Raw genomic sequence first — 17,155 nt, 5'->3', positions numbered from 1 at the left:
TTTCATTCTGTTAATCGGTAGAGCAACCCTATCATTTCTCACTACGTTAATGAAACCTTCCTTTATTTAACTTATTTATCAAATTAAATTATTGCAGGTGCCAAACTCTTTTTCTACTCCACTTGCAGGGTTTGTTACAGTCAGTTCGCGTATCTTTTTAATCCATGTGCAACAGCAAAAATCGGAGTTAGAATAGGGGGGGCTTAGAGCATCATTTACATATGTAGATTCTAGAAGAATTTAGTGTTAAATACACTGCTAGCCCCGGCGACTCGCAATGGCACTATGATAATGTCACATAATAGGAAGCGCATCAAGACACAGGCTGTCCGTAACGTACTGTTATGCCGCCATAATTCCCTGTCATTTCAGCTCTGGCCAGAAGTCGTACCCGATGGCTCCCCACGCCCTGACGCTAACGGACTGTAATTCGTTAGCCCGGCTGCTCCTAGTCTGCAATTAATGGTGTGAGATGACGCAGAATGTTGCTGGCAGTGCATTACCTGTTCCCGGATAGCAGTTACAAATGTGAAGGGGTAACGATATTCTTGGTTCTCAAAACGGCTATCCTCCCTTGTGTCCACACGTGGTCGGACGGAACCTTGACGAAGGATAATCCTACCCTCATTTTCCCATGCAACCCAACTTCGGACACTGTCGCACCCGAATTCTATACAGATCTTGATATTCCACGATCTAACCACCTGGCCAAATGGAGACCCACAATGAGGCCCCATCCAAACTCTGTCAGGTGCTGATAACGTTGCCTCACTCGTGTACGCGACATCTCCCTGTCATTCTCAGTGTCCACTCAACATCTGACGCTGTTCACGCCCCTTATACATCCTACCAAGCCAGGTTACACGAACAACACAATACACTCGTACAGCTGTTGGAAGTGTAATAGAGAATTGCAACTCCAATAATTTGCGTAACCTGCCGATGTTGACTACGTGAACAAAGTTACAGCTCGGTCTGAGCGTGTCTTTTGGGTATCACACTTTTTCTCACGCTGTAGGTAATGGTAATGACCGCAAAAATAATACTGACATGTATAACAATGAACGTAAGGAATGTAAGAAATGTTAGTCTTATCGATATTATATTAGGCAACTTGCTCATTATGTTCGTGTCGGGTGTGAGTAGTGACATCGAACAGAAACGTGGGGCAACAATACAGAAGTAAATAAAGTTGGGCTAGAGCTCGTCTGGGCTAGAAATGATATGGAAAATACAGAAATTGAAACGTATGGAAAACGCACTGGTAGTTTCCAATGTGACATAAATACTGGTTCCTTGTTGGACGGAAAGATAACGGCTGGGATATGCCGACAACAAAGCTTCGTCGACGATAAAAGATAACGTTTTAATCTTTTCCTAACTACAGTGTGGTGCTAGGTAAGATGACGGTTACAGTGTAATTTGTTCCACAGTCGTATGGCTGAAAAGGAGAGAGAGACTGAGAAAGATTTAGTGTTACATAGTAGAACAGCTAAGATGCTCGCCGTATCCGCTCTGGTATTGCAGTTGTGGCACAATGATAGGTGTTTAATATGTGAGGCGAGTACCGAGAGCGCCAGACTTAAATAAACTGTGAAATATTCAGAGCGTGTCTCCTCGAGTCGTCTCTCCACTATTTGTGCCGTGTTGAACATCACCACAACAATAAAGATCAGACAAGACTGAAGACTGGACTAATTTTTGTTTAATTTGAGGAGTAAATATTTTTTTCTAAATTTCTGAATTTCATGTAGACACGAGAGAGATCTCCTGCATGCTGCAGTAACTTGTTCTTCCCAATCTGAATGCTGATACAAGATTATGAGATTTTTTACTTTTTTCTGAAACGCTGGTTGGACACTATTAAGAAGTACTGGAGGAACTGTTTCATGAAAATGCCAGCAGATCAAATTCTCGTGTGTTAATGAGGAAGACGTCAGACTGTTTAGGGCTTAGTTTAAACCCAAGTTTTGCCCGCCCCCCCCCCCCCCCCCCTTGATTCTGAACAAAGATCATCAGTCATACATGATATTTCAGCAGCAGTTTTCGCAGGGCTGTAGCTGTGATGTGACTGAATATTATCAATATATAAGTCGAAGTTACAAGAATGAAGCACAGATGAAACTTCATTGACACGTAAAAAGAAAATCAGTGATTCAAGGAGTGAACCCTGCCGTACTACTGAGCAGACGTGTTTTCCTGATGACTTCTATGACCCATATACACTGACATCTCTTTTTTTGAGTCACATGTATAGCACAGTTTGGGAAATTCAGCTGATTCATTTTAATATGTAATATATCGAAATCAAGAGCATGTAAAGGCTTTCTGAAATCAGGCAGTGTTAAAATGGTCGCTTCACGCCTGCCCATAGCATGTTTGGCTACGTGAGTCACTTTGGTTAATGCAGCTGCAATGCTGTGGTATCTTTGTAAGCTTGATTAATAGTTATCGTGGATGTTATAAGTTTCAAGGAAACTCGACATCTATTCGTAAACAATGTACTTCAAAGCTTTCTCAGTCACTACTAGGTAGTGCCCATGAACCAGTGTCCACACTGCCTGCTAGCCAGCAATCATGCGGGCACGGATTTCATGATATCCAACGTTTCATGCGAGAATCATTTCAATAACCTGTCCGTCGGGAAAGCTTCTAGTAACATCAGGTAGTGCTCTGGCTGCAGTCTCAAAAACTTAACACTGTCGTCTTCTTGTATCCTACTCATTGGGAAAACAATTTCAGTAGATGTACTAATCTGAATTTTCTGTGTCATGTCAATATTTAAAATTAATCCATATATTTTGAACGATCTGCTGAAGTTTTCAAAAAATTATTAGCTGCCTTTATAGTAAGACGACTGGTGTTAATTTTTATTCCTGTATATGTATAACCTCCAAAATAGGACGAATATCCACATTTTGCCATTGCAAGCGGAAGTTCGTTTATTCGCGTGTGTATCAGGAACTATAGAGAATTCATACTAGACCACTGTGGTTCACCACCTCTTATTGCTGCAGATTCTGAACGCCTATTATTAGGCAATTAATATGGAACACATTGCTTCCTGACATGGAGTTTAAATAAAAGGCATACCCATACTATGTCTTGTATTGCATAATATTGTAACTTTTGCTTGATGATTTAATGACTCATGGAATCAAAAGCCTTAGTTATGTCACAAACTATTTCCAGTGCTGTTAATGTTTGATTTATTTATTGCCATATACAATCCGCCGAGGCAAACATGGCCTGTTCGGTTGACAGACAGCCTTACATCTACACTGTTTGCTACTAGGGATAATTTTCTTTGTTAGATGTTATAAAGTTCCATTGCAAATTAAGTTCTCAAATTTTTTTAAAAACGCTGGTAATACTTCGATTATCCCTTAATTTTTATTATTGTTTATTCTCTTCTTGACAACATGGCAACGGCCTTGCCGCAGTGAATACACCGGTTCCCGTGAGATCACCGAAGTTAAGCGCTGACGGGCGTGGCCGGCACTTGGATGGGTGACCATCCAGCCGTCATGTGCTGTTGCCATTTTTCGGGGTGCACTCAACCTCGTGAAGCCAATTGAGGAGCTACTTGACCGAATAGTAGCGGCTCCGGTCAAAGAAAGCCATCATAACAACCGGGAGAGCGGTGTGCTGACCACATGCCACTCCTATCCGCGTCCTCAACTGAGGATGACCCGGCGGTCGGATGGTCCCGATGGGCCACTTGTGGCCTGAAGACGGAGTGCTCTTCTTGACAACAGCGTTCCTAACTGTCTGCGAATATACTACTGCAATCTGATGCATTACGTAACTAACCTAATATCTTTTATGGGTCAGTCAAATAAAGTTTGAATATTTTACTACAGAAGACATAATGTTAATCTGAACTTTTAGTTTTGAGAGAACATTGGAAACATCTTTTAAAGATGTAATTAAAGTATGTCAAACTTCTTTTAGAACACTTTTCTTAGAAACCAGAGTCTATTTACTAGTGAAATGTTCAGAAAAAGGTATCTGTCACAGAGAGGATAAAAGGTTATTTGGAGTGTGTTGAATTATCTACAGATGTAGCTAACTTCATGAAATGCTGTTAAATTAGTTTCTCAACCTCCATTTATCGAAAGTTTGCCCCAGAAGATCATCTGAATAGGTTCTTCATTAAATTTTTTACTGTTTTAATATTTTCCCATTTCCTATTGATAAAATGCATTTTTCAGTTGTGTAATTCTTAGCTGTTAGAATCTGTTGTAACTTTAAAGTTTTTTATCTTTTTCTTCAAATGATTCTTGGTTGATTTTATCATGTAGTCAAAAACTAGACATAAAAGTGATACAATGTAGCTGAACATAGCAACCATTAACACAATCACGTGTACTGAAACCAATTTAAGATTTTTCTATATTTATGTTACACGCTCTTGCCAGTCAAAGAAGGCTATGACCAGTTGCACCTCCCGTCTGTGTATGATCGATCTTCTCAGTTAGTTCGACTAGATGTGAGTCTCATACATTTGAACAGTATTCAAATATAGACCTTACACGTATCTTGTGTGCAATCTATTTTGTAGGGGAACTGCAGTTTCGCTGTATCCTACAAGTGGGTCTTAATAGGCCATTTCCTTTACCTACAGGTGAGCCTATCCGGTCATTCCACTTTATATATATAAGCATTACAGAGCGAGGAGGCTCAGCTGCAAAACTCTGGACTCATATGCAGGAGAACAGCGATTCAAATGCCCCTCCGGCCATCCAAATTTAGATTTTCCGTTGTTATCCTAAATCACTTATGGCCGGTTCTTTGAAAGAGTACAACCAAGACGTGTAGGAAGAGAGTCAGTGAGGTTCTGGAAGGTACCAACAGGGATGTGGTGCCATGCCGAGAGCAGGGGCGTGACTGGACTCGGCTGAGGATCCATGGTGTGAACAGCCCAATTTAGGTGGTCCTACAGAGTCCGGATTGGGTTTAAATCGGTGGAGTTGGTGGCCAGGTGCGTGCGGTAAGCTCATGCTGGTGCCGTTCGAACCACGCACGTACACTCGGGCGCTATGGCCGAGCGGCTCTAGGCGCTTCAGTCCGGAGCCGCGCTGCTGCTACGGTCGCAGGTTCGAATCCTGCCTCGGGCGTTGATGTGTGTGATGTCCTTAGGTTACACCTACATTTATACTCCGCAAGGCATCCAACGGTGTTTGGCGGAGGGCACTTTACGTGCCACTGTCATTACCTCCCTTTCCTGTTCCAGTCGCGTATGGTTCGCGGAAGAGCGACTGCCGGAAAGCCTCCGTGCGCGCTCGAATCTCTCTAATTTTACAATCGTGATCTCCTCGGGAGGTATAAATAGGGGGAAGCAATATATTCGATACCTCATCTAGAAACGCACCCTTTCTAAACCTGGACAGCAAGCTACACCGCGATGCAGAGCGCCTCACTTGCAAAGTCTGCCACTTGAGTTTGCTAAACGTCTCCGTAACGCTATCAGCTTACCAAATAACCCTGTGACGAAACGCGCCGCTCTTCTTTGGATCTTCTCTATCTCCTCCGTCAACCCGACCTGGTACGGATCCCACACTGGTGAGCAGTATAGTTCGAACGAGTGTTTTGTAAGCCATCTCCTTTGTTGATGTCCTACATTTTCTATGGACTCTCCCTATGAATCTCAACCTGGCACCCGCCTTACCAACAATTAATTTTATATGATCATTCCACTTCAAATCGTTCCGTACACATACTACCATATCTTTTACAGAAGTAACTGCTACCAGTGTTTGTTCCGCTATTATATAATTATACAACAAATGATCTTTCTTTTTATGTATTCGCAGTATATTACATTTGTCTATGTTAAGTGTCAGTTGCCACTCCCTGCACCAAGTGCCTATCCGCTGCAGATCTTCCTGCATTTCGTTGCAATTTTCTAATGCTGCAACTTCTCTGTATACTAGAGCATCATACGCGAAAAGCCGCATGGAACTTCCGACACTATCTACTAGATCATTTATATACATTGTCAAAAGCAATGGTCCCATAACACACCCCTGTGGCTCGCCAGAGGTTATTTTAACGTCTGTAGACGTCTCTCCATAGAGAACATTGAGAGGTTAGTTAGGTTTAAGTAGTTCTAAGTCGAGGGGACTGATGACGTCAGATGTTAAGTCCCATAGTGCTTAGAGCAATTTGAACGATTTTGAATGCACGTACACTGCGAGCTGTGTGACACATTGCATGCATTGTCCTGCTGGTAGATGCCATTGGGCCGAGCAGAAACAAACTGCATGAAGGGATGGACACGGTCCCTCAGGATAGACGCATATTTGCGTTGATTCATTGTTCGTTCCAGGATGACGAGCTCACACAGGTAACGCCACGAAAACATTTCCTAAACCGTAACGCATGGAGTGCGTTTGCTTTAAGATATTTCGCACCGTACACGCCAACGGCCATGTGTCCGACGGAACATAAAACGTGATTCATCTGAAAATTCCATCTGTCGTCAGTCAGTGGACGTCCAGTTGCGGCCCTGGCGTGTAAATTCCAGCCTTCGTCCCGATGAACAGCAGTCAGCATGGGTCCACGAACCAGGCACCTGCTGCAGAGCCCATACACAGCAATGTTCCCTGAACAGTTGTTAAGGAGACTGTCGGTATCCACTTGGTTCAACTCGGCGGACAGTTGTTCAACAGTTGCACACCCATTCTCCCATACGTATCACCGCAGCCGTAGTTCATTTCTATCACGTACCGCCCTTGTTCAGCATAGTTCTCTCGGCGCTGGTTTTGGATATCGTTATTTTGCCATGTTCGAAATACTTTAACCACGGCAGCACGCGAATATTTCATAAACTTAGCCGGTTTGGAAAATCTTGCACTCTTGGGCCGAAAGCCATTGATCATGCCCTTCTGGACGCCAGATAAATCGCTGCGTTTCGTACATTACGACAACGACTTTTATTGTGTCCCCCCGATACCCCTCATACACCTTCCAATGCTAGAACTGCCAACTGCCGACTGTGAGTGGCTATTGCACGCTGACGTCGAACGTATGCGGTGGTCACATTAATGTGATTGCACCGTGTGCCATACACTGAGGTGACAAAAGTCGCTGGATACCTCCTAATATCGTGCCAGACCTCTTTTGGCACAGCCTAGTGCAGCAACTCGACGTGGCATGGACTCAACAAATCGTTCAGAGTCCCCTGTAGAAATATTCAGCCATGCTACCTCTATAACCGCTCATAATAGCGAAAGTGTTGTCGGTGCATGATTTTGTGCATATAACGTCTTCTCGATTATGTTCCATAAAAGTTCGATAGGATTCATGCCGAGCGATCTGGGTGGTAAAATCACTCGCTCGAATTATCCAGAATGTTCTGACATGACACATTGTCATTCTCAAAAATTTCATCGTTGTTTGGAAACATGAAGTCCACATATGGGTGCAAATCGTCTGCATGTAGCCGAACATAACCATTTCCAGTCCATTCCAGGTAAACATAGCCCACACCATTACGGAGCCACCACCAGCTTGCACATTGCAAGGCTGAAAATTTCCACGGCTTCGTGGAGTCTGCGCCACACTCGGACACTACCGTCAGCTCTTACCAACTGAAATCGGGACTCATCCGACCATACCACGGTTTTCCAGTCTTCTAGGGTCCAACCGATGCGGTCACGAGCGCAGGAGAGACGCTGCAGGAGATGTGGTTTTAGCAACGGCACTCGCGTCTATCGTCTGCTGCCACAGCCCATTAACGCCAGATTTCGCCGCGCTGTTCTAACTGATACGTTCGTCGTACGTCCCACATTGATTTCTGCTATTATTTCACGCAGTGTTTCTTTTCTGTTAGCACTGACGACTCTACACAAACACCGCTGCTCTCGGCCGTTAAGTGAAGGCTCCCGGCCACTGTCTTGTCCACGGTGAGATGTAATGCCTGAAATTTGGTATTCTCAGCACGCTCTTGACACTGTGGATCTCGGAGTATTGAGTTCCCTAACTGTTCCTGAAATCGAATGTACCATGCGTCTAGCTCGAACTACCAATCGGCGTTCAGTCTGTTGATTCTCGTCGTGTGGCCATAATAACGTCGGAAAGCTTTTCAGATGAATCACCTGAGTACAAATGACAGCTCCGCCAATGCACTACCGTTTAATACTTTCGCCTTCAGTATAAGTGCGTATAGCTATCGCATGACCCTGTTACCTCAGAGAATATCCATAGTATCCATCTGTACTAGGTAATTTTCAAAGAAATCTTTTATGACTGTTTCGCTGGAAGGTTTCTCTCGTTCATCACAATGGTGGTTGTATCTGACGTTAGCAGTTACGTCTGCAGATGAATCCGGTGGCCGATAAAAGCAGCAAACTTCGTCTTAAGTTCCATTCGAGTGCAAAATTAATATCTGCTACAGTTCGATTATGATGCTTGTCTACTGATACAGATGTGCCACATCCAGTCCAGTGAAGCCTGACTTTTTCTCCTAAGATTTTACTATCATCTCTTTCTGGTTTTTGCCAGATCCCAGTGCCAAGTGTGACGTCACAGTTTTCTAATAATGCTTTGGCTGTTTTTTTTGCGGTATTTTTGTGAGTGTGTCTACAAACATCACTAATTTTTTGATAGTTCCATCTACTGGGGGTTTTCATGAGGTGTGATCAGGATTGAGTCTCACGTCGTTCTTGCGATACATGTGTGGACTAGGCCTTCTGGAAGTCCACCCCCCCCTTTCACTCTTTTTAGCTAGTCAAAAAGCAGCTTATTGTGCGACATTTTGTACTCCCTTAGACTCATGTTCTGAAACTGAGTTTTATCGTGTGTTACGAGCGTCAGAAATTTGCAATAATGCTGACCCTGCGATATTGTTGCAAGGGTCTTCAGTCTGGTATGATACAGCTTTCTACTTTACATCCTGTGCAAGTCTCTTCATCTCTGCATGACTACTGCATCCTACATTCATTTGACGTTGCTTGCTATAGTGGATCTTTGGTCTCCCTCTAAAATCCTCCCCCCCCCCTTCCAACTTCCCCCCGTTACCAAACTCACGATCCTTTGATGACTAAGAACGTGTCACATCAACTAAATCCTTCTTTTAGTCAGGTAGAAAATTCCTTTCTCTTAAAATCGATTCTTTACGATCATTAGTTATTCGATCTACCTAACAATCTTCAATATCTGCATCTACATGTCTATTCTGCAGTTCGTCCAACCACCTTCACACTATTTCTCCACAGTTCTACTCTCTAAGAGCGTGTGGCAAAATGAGCACTTCAATCTTTCCGTACGGGCTATGATTTCTCTTATTTTATTACTATGATCATTCCTCACTATGTAGGCTGGCGACAACAAAATATTTTCGCATTCAGAGGAGAAAGTTGGTGATTGAAATCTCACTAAAAGATCTCGCCGAAACGAAAAACACCTTTGATTTGATGATTGCGACCCCAACTCGCTTATCATATCAGTGTCACTCTCCCCCCATTTCCCGATAATACAAAACGAACTGGGCTTTTTCGATGCTTTCCCTCAATATCCTATCTGGTAAGGACCCCATAACGCACATCGGTATTATCGCACAGGACAGACAAACTTAGTGTAGGCTGTATGTTTAGTAGATCTGTTGGATCTTCTAAATGTTCTGTCAATACAACGCAGTCTTTGGTTTCCCTTCCACACAATGTTATTTATGTGATCATGCCAATTTAAAGTGTTTGTAATTGTAATTAATAGGTGATCATCAGAACTGACAGCCTTTAAATTTGTTTGATTTATCATACAATCGAAATTTAACGGATTTTATAACTCATGAGGATGACCTCACACTTTTTATCATTAGGGGTCAGCTCTCGTTTTTCACACGATACAGATATCTAAAACATTTTGCGATTGGTTTTGATATTCTGATGATTGTACTAAACAATAAATGACAAAATCATTTACCAAGAATATAATCACTAATACAGATTAGGAACAGCAGAGTACCTACAGTAATTCCTTGAGGAAGTGACAGATATCACTAGTGTTTTGGTCGACGACTTTCCATCCGTTTCTTTAAGATTCCGTTAGGTCCTTAGTAAAAATTTCGGCTGAAGTTGTCTCCGTCTTTAGCCAGCTTTCGGTACCTGTAACGATTTGAGCTTCAGTGATTTCTGTTAATGCGTGGAGCTTTGGCTCTTTCCCAACATAGCTACGACAGTTTACAACTCCAGTGCTGATTGTTGATATGACTGCCATTGTCCTGTGATTGTTAGACACATATTGAGACAGAAGACATTTCTCTACTTCCCCGAGGCCTTATCTTTTTTCTGTAGCACCGCATTTAAATAGTTTCTATTCTCTTCTAGTCTGAATTGTTTATCATCCTTGTTTCACTTCCGTACAAGACTAGACTCCAGATAAATATCTTCAGAAATGATCTCCTATTACTTAATTTTAAATTCTGTGTTAATAAATTTGTCAGTCCATACTCCGCTGCAGACTAATAACTCATTCTAGTACCTGTTATGACTGCCTGTTCATTTACGCAGTAGAACGTAGATGCAGTAAGTAGTTAACTTAAAATGTGCTGTTTGTGTACATAAATAGGCGCAAAGATGGCTTTGAACAGCATACTCACCATATTCTGATCATCAAATTTGGTAAGCGTACGGACGAAGAGGTTGACTCTCACTATGGTGGGGTTGGCACCTAGAGACAAACAAAATGGAACGAACGTTATTCGTTACGTTGTTGTTGCGTAATGCAGCATGCTGCGGCAGCCAAAACTTTTGCCTAGGTTACGAAATGTTCATGAGTTTGTTTCGGAAATAGTTTGATACTTAAAGACACAGTAGTCACGTTATTTGAAATAACACAAGACAGAATAATTTACGACTTGGATACTAGGAGATAAAGTAAAGAACATGTTAAGAACAGAAATACACTCCTGGAAATTGAAATAAGAACACCGTGAATTCATTGCCCCAGGAAGGGGAAACTTTATTGACACATTCCTGGGGTCAGATACATCACATGATCACACTGACAGAACCACTGGCACATAGACACAGGCAACAGAGCATGCACAATGTCGGCACTAGTACAGTGTATATCCACCTTTCGCAGCAATGCAGGCTGCTATTCTCCCATGGAGACGATCGTAGAGATGCTGGATGTAGTCCTGTGGAACGGCTTGCCATGCCATTTCCACCTGGCGCCTCAGTTGGACCAGCGTTCGTGCTGGACGTGCAGACCGCGTGAGACGACGCTTCATCCAGTCCCAAACATGCTCAATGGGGGACAGATCCGGAGATCTTGCTGGCCAGGGTAGTTGACTTACACCTTCTAGAGCACGTTGGGTGGCACGGGATACATGCGGACGTGCATTGTCCTGTTGGAACAGCAAGTTCCCTTGCCAGTCTAGGAATGGTAGAACGATGGGTTCGATGACGGTTTGGATGTACCGTGCACTATTCAGTGTCCCCTCGACGATCACCAGTGGTGTACGGCCAGTGTAGGAGATCGCTCCCCACACCATGATGCCGGGTGTTGGCCCTGTGTGCCTCGGTCGTATGCAGTCCTGATTGTGGCGCTCACCTGCACGGCGCCAAACACGCATACGGCCATCATTGGGGCCAAGGCAGAAGCGACTCTCATCGCTGTTGACGACACGTCTCCATTCGTCCCTCCATTCACGCCTGTCGCGACACCACTGGAGGCGGGCTGCACGATGTTGGGGCGTGAGCGGAAGACGGCCTAACGGTGTGCGGGACCGTAGCCCAGCTTCATGGAGACGGTTGCGAATGGTCCTCGCCGATACCCCAGGAGCAACAGTGTCCCTAATTTGCTGGGAAGTGGCGGTGCGGTCCACTACGGCACTGCGTAGGATCCTACGGTCTTGGCGTGCATCCGTGCGTCGCTGCGGTCCGGTCCCAGGTCGACGGGCACGTGCACCTTCCGCCGACCACTGGCGACAACATCGATGTACTGTGGAGACCTCACGCCCCACGTGTTGAGCAATTCGGCGGTACGTCCTCCCGGCCTCCCGCATGCCCACTATACGCCCTCGCTCAAAGTCCGTCAACTGCACATACGGTTCACGTCCACGCTGTCGCGGCATGCTACCAGTGTTAAAGACTGCGATGGAGCTCCGTATGCCACGGCAAACTGGCTGACACTGACGGCGGCGATGCACAAATGCTGCGCAGCTAGCGCCATTCGACGGCCAACACCGCGGTTCCTGGTGTGTCCGCTGTGCCGTGCGTGTGATCATTGCTTGTACAGCCCTCTCGCAGTGTCCGGAGCAAGTACGGTGGGTCTGACACACCGGTGTCAATGTGTTTTTTTTTCTATTTCCAGGAGTGTAGTTGGAATTGCACAAAAAATTCATAGTTTACAAAATATACGGAAAACTACTATGTAGAAACCGTTTCGCTATCGCAGGAGAGGAAGGTTTAAAGTACCAGCAGTTGTTACTGCGATTGACCCTGTCGCTATAAATGTCAAGTATAACTGTTTCATTTTCTACAGTTAATAGCCTGTCATTTGGAGCCAATATTTTTCCACAAAAATGGTTTCTGTGACCTAAAATGAAATTCCTTCATCACACTATATTTCACATTTAGTTTCAATGAATATTCCAATATACGTAACAATCGTACTTAACCATTAAGTCAGTTAAAAACTGCTTGGCAATTGACTGACACGACAGACCCAATGCGTACATCCACCCATAGTAGGGGCCTACTGTTATTTAAACAAATGCACCACTAAGATTGAACTATGTCCAACAACTAGAAAGTAGAAGTGTACTTAATGAAGTCTCTAACCGTCTATCACTGTGATACACACACGAAAAAGAATGATATACTTTCTTCCATATCAATGTTAAAGAAAGGAGCAACAAATCATCTCCCTATAACTCCGCTCATTGAAATTTTGGACAAGATGAAATTGTAGGAAATACACCTTCACTATAACACGAACGGTTCAGTATATTCGTACCGTTATTTAATCATCTTTGCTAATAATACGTTGTGCAGTAAATAAATTAGGATAAGCACTCTCTATTTTCGTGCAAGCCAAACGATGTAGCGTTATGTAAGCTTTCTTAATCCAACAAAGAATGTAAAAAACTGGAAACTTAACAACCAAGGAGTCAAAAAAGTGATAATAGTCTTTAATACTAAAGCCTATGGTTCATATAACACGTTCAGTACTAACTTAATTATACCAGCCACACGAAATATTGTAATAGTAAACACGTGGGCTGCATATGTAACTCGAAGAATGATCAAGAAAGACACATTTATGGTTTCTCTAGCTCTGTTTTAGAATTTCGAATTACTTGAGTGAGTGGTAAAAATTTGCAGTTTCATTGGGAGGCTAAAACGCAGCGTTTCGTCTTGTGTTGCTGTTGATTTGGATGTCATTGTTACTCAAACAAAATTCTCATGGTGTTTATAACAGATTTCATTCTCCAGATAGGATTGGGATTCTATATCTACTGAGGGTTTTGTACCCTCACATAGACTTCTGGGCGATAATCACTATCTTTACCTTAAAAGATATTGTATAATAAAAAAACTATATAGCAATTTCGTTTCAGAACAAAATAACGTATTTGACAATTGTTTATCTTTTTTCTCCACGTAATGTAATAGTTACTACGAAATGTTACTGTGATCTGTTATTATCTAATATGAGCTGTACATTTTCTTATATATGTGGCTTTAATCTTGTATCTAATAAGGTCCTGACTGCATGATATGTTCCTAATAAAATAAAATACCGCGCAGAATCATTTTAGAGAGTTATGCAACTTCCTGAGAGGTGCAATTTGGCTGCACCTTCTTCTTCTAGCTTTACATGGCTTCAAAAATCTATAACAATTGGTCTACCTAAGATTTACCATTCTTGCTACACATTATCTGTCCTGTCCCTCATCCTGTCTCAAAAGACGATTGTCAGTGAGTTGTTTAGAAATAAGTGGGCAAAATATTCTTCAGAAATGCACAATTGGTGTTTGCCATGATAATATTCCCAAATTATTGTGCAAAAATTTATGTCAAGTTCTTTTAAAATAATATTCACAATCAGTTTCAAATAGCAGTAATGCATAAACAAACATTTAATACTGTGTCCTGGGATGGTATTATCATTTGTCATAAGTTTCAAAGTAATTGTGTAATTTCACTTAAATCATACATAATCAAAAAGTAATTTAGATTGACAATATAAAAATTAAGTTTCAGAAGTTACCACAGCAAATGTGGTATAAGGTTTCAGTATTGAAATAGTTTTGTTGATGGCGAAATACAAATATCACAGAAAATATGACGTAGGAATCTACAACTTAAAAAATTTGCAGATTAAATGTTGAAAACGTAAATGTTATTTTATCTGCAAATAAACTGGTGGTTGATATCAAGACTACTTCGGTGAACAACATTTGTTGGGCATGTCACCTTAACTCAATTTTCGATTACATAATTTATTAAATCACACATTATCGATTCTTCAATTACATAATAGTAGTCAGAAATATTTTACCCGTTTTTATTTGGCTTCGCTAGTTTCTACTAACTTTAAATATACTACATTTACATCGCTCACGAAATTTTCAACTTTATCGCATTTAACTCTGAGCATTATAATCGTGACTCGTAGGAGGTTAGCGTCATTAAATCTACTGGGTGACTTTTGGTACTAATTATTTTGAGCTTCTATTAGTGGACAAGTTTTCCTGTAAAGGTTCTCCTTTTTTGTACGGAAAATGTAATCGTGTGATTAAGAAGGTATCCTTAAAAGAAATATTTGTTTTCATTGAGATATTTGTCTTTGTATTTGCTGTCCAACTTCTTACTGGGTGTTGTAGATATGAAGACAATAGAGCTTGCATTTGAGATAGGAATAGCGTATTTCCTTGCACAAAAATCGCTCCTCTCACACAAACGAAAGTAAATGTTTGTGACGATATGATTCAATACGGCCGCAGACGGCTTCCTTACACTCTCAGAGACCAAACCACGTTTAAATTGCTACAGCCTTTCATCCACGCCAAACTTGACACTGATTGATACACAACTTGCGTTATTGCGCATGTAACTTAAGACTGGTTATTTTATTTTCTTCTGTACCGAAAGAACTGCATCGTTTTAGGACCTATATGCTAAGCATTATAATTAAACCCTGCTATTTGTGTCGACGCAAATTATACGACAATAACTACGCTCAAGGAGTATGCGGCCGCAATAGTGCACAAACGCTTTAAAATTTGTCATAGTGAATTACTAACTCTAGTTTCCAAAAGCTCTCACATAATATGTGATATTTATGACAGGGCTAATTTCATTTCACATTACTTATTTTCAAAATAAAAAAAATTATATTTTGCCTGAAGATCCTACAAAGACGATCGAATATACGGACAAAAGTTTCGAAATAAGTGTGATTCGAATAGGAAAACATTTACCGCTATATCTGGAAAATTATGAGACGTTGGGTAATTAATGATATAGACAGTTGGAGTGATTCCACTACATGATTTGAGATGATTGTGTTGCATCCCATAGCACGTGCAAAACCGACAAGCAGTCATCAGCTTTTCTTCTGCGTGTAGTCCATACTGTTGTGGATTTGTGTGGTAGGACTATAGACACTTGTCTTCTTGTGCAACAAACATCACGGGTTATTGAGACAGTGTGGCAAAACATTTCGTCATTGTTTTGCGTCGGTGCTAACGGTCGCCATTTCGATGTATCCCTTTGAGCTGTACATTATGTCTCCACAGATCCAATTTTTATGTAAACAAATAAATGTCCCTGTAGGTCATTACTTCCTCGCCTCTTTCAGGACCTTGTACCAACTACGTAATTTTGACCTTAAAGGTTTAAGGGATTCCTTCTGAAGCTAAGGCAATAATTTTATTCCGCAATCGAAAAGGAAACATTCTCTGAATGCGTGTCGGGAACATCGTTTGTAAAATGAGAGGGAGCTGTTTGTCGGCGCGGCGCGCCTGCTGCTATGCATCCCAGAGGTACACAGGCGACGCACCTGTGATGCCGGGCGGGCGCACCTGTGGATCGTAGCGGTCCGGCCGCAGCAACAACTCCAGCGTCTGCATCTCTTGTTGCAGGCTCCTGTTCACCCACACACAACTGCAACAAAAAAAAATCCAAATAGATATCCATATGAGCAAGAATAAGAAAATATATTTTATCAAAATTTCTTGAAGCATAAATCAACGATGAATCATTTTTATTTTTGAATGTCTGTATCTATGTTCTGATTAAGTTTCAGTATTAGATCATTTGAAGCATTTTTTACGTTTAAGGAAGATATTAAAATTTTTTGTAAGCTTAGAGTCGATGGCGAGATGCAATCAATTCCGTAAAGGTCGATGTATCGTGAAAACTTGATTTCTTGAAATATCTGTATCTGCTAACACTGCCTTAAATACTATAAACACCAGTATTCTCAGACGTCGAGGGGTACCTCTCCGCCGATGCTCTGCAAAACACAGCACTTAAACACTGATCAGCAGTTTTGTTTGACAATACTCCTCATACACTGTCACTATGACAAAGCTTGGTCGCAGTGTAATGTGACTGAATAAACCACTGGTCGCTATAATATTGGTGGTGAATTTGTTCCTAAAAATCGAGTGCAGTGTGCCTTTTTTCAAACTATGTCATCTCGTTCTTACATCAGAACTTTTTCATTTTGGCATATTTTAATGCCAGTTCCCATAGATATCAAATTATTCTCAAATATCCCTTGTTAGCTTTGAAGTCCAGTTCTGACCGACGAAAACTGTGAAGTTTTGGTGGTGGTGGTAGTAGGTTCCTATGGGACCAATCTGCTGAGATCATCGGTCCCTAGGCTTACACAATACTGAGTCTAACTTAAACTAACTTATGCTAAGGACAACAGACAGACCCATGCCCGATGGAGGACTCGAACTTCCGACGGCGGGAGCCGTGTCAAGGCGCCTCGGAACGCGCGGCTACCCCGCGCGGCCTGTGTAGTTTTCTCGAAGTTGGTATTTCTTAGTATTATACATAATATTGCAGATATTTCTGGCTAATAAAACATTTATCGATATTGCCAATGGCATATTTAATACATGCGCTTCATTTAATGGTAGATACTTGAATTCCACTTCCTTGGCATCGTGTCCCTTTTTCCG

At 42.1% G+C, this 17,155-nt stretch overlaps 1 protein-coding gene and 1 pseudogene across 1 annotated transcript in view; one reads left to right on the top strand and one right to left on the bottom strand.

Moving 5' to 3' along the window:
- Positions 1-17,155, bottom strand: part of LOC126105408 (glutamate-gated chloride channel-like) — a 187,222-nt gene that overhangs the window by 109,396 nt on the left and 60,671 nt on the right. The window contains exons 3-4 of the mRNA XM_049912342.1: positions 16,021-16,124; positions 10,604-10,674 (exon numbers count right to left, since the gene is read on the bottom strand). Coding sequence (XP_049768299.1) covers positions 10,604-10,674; positions 16,021-16,124 — 175 coding nt within the window. The remainder of the gene's footprint in view (positions 1-10,603; positions 10,675-16,020; positions 16,125-17,155) is intronic.
- Positions 3,425-3,541, top strand: LOC126099993 (5S ribosomal RNA; annotated as a pseudogene).

This window comes from Schistocerca cancellata, chromosome 1 (assembly GCF_023864275.1).
Source record: "Schistocerca cancellata isolate TAMUIC-IGC-003103 chromosome 1, iqSchCanc2.1, whole genome shotgun sequence".
Classification (NCBI taxonomy): Eukaryota; Metazoa; Arthropoda; class Insecta; order Orthoptera; family Acrididae; genus Schistocerca; species Schistocerca cancellata.
The sequence above is the reverse complement of the archived record's forward strand: the minus strand, read 5'-3'. Positions and strand labels throughout refer to the sequence as shown.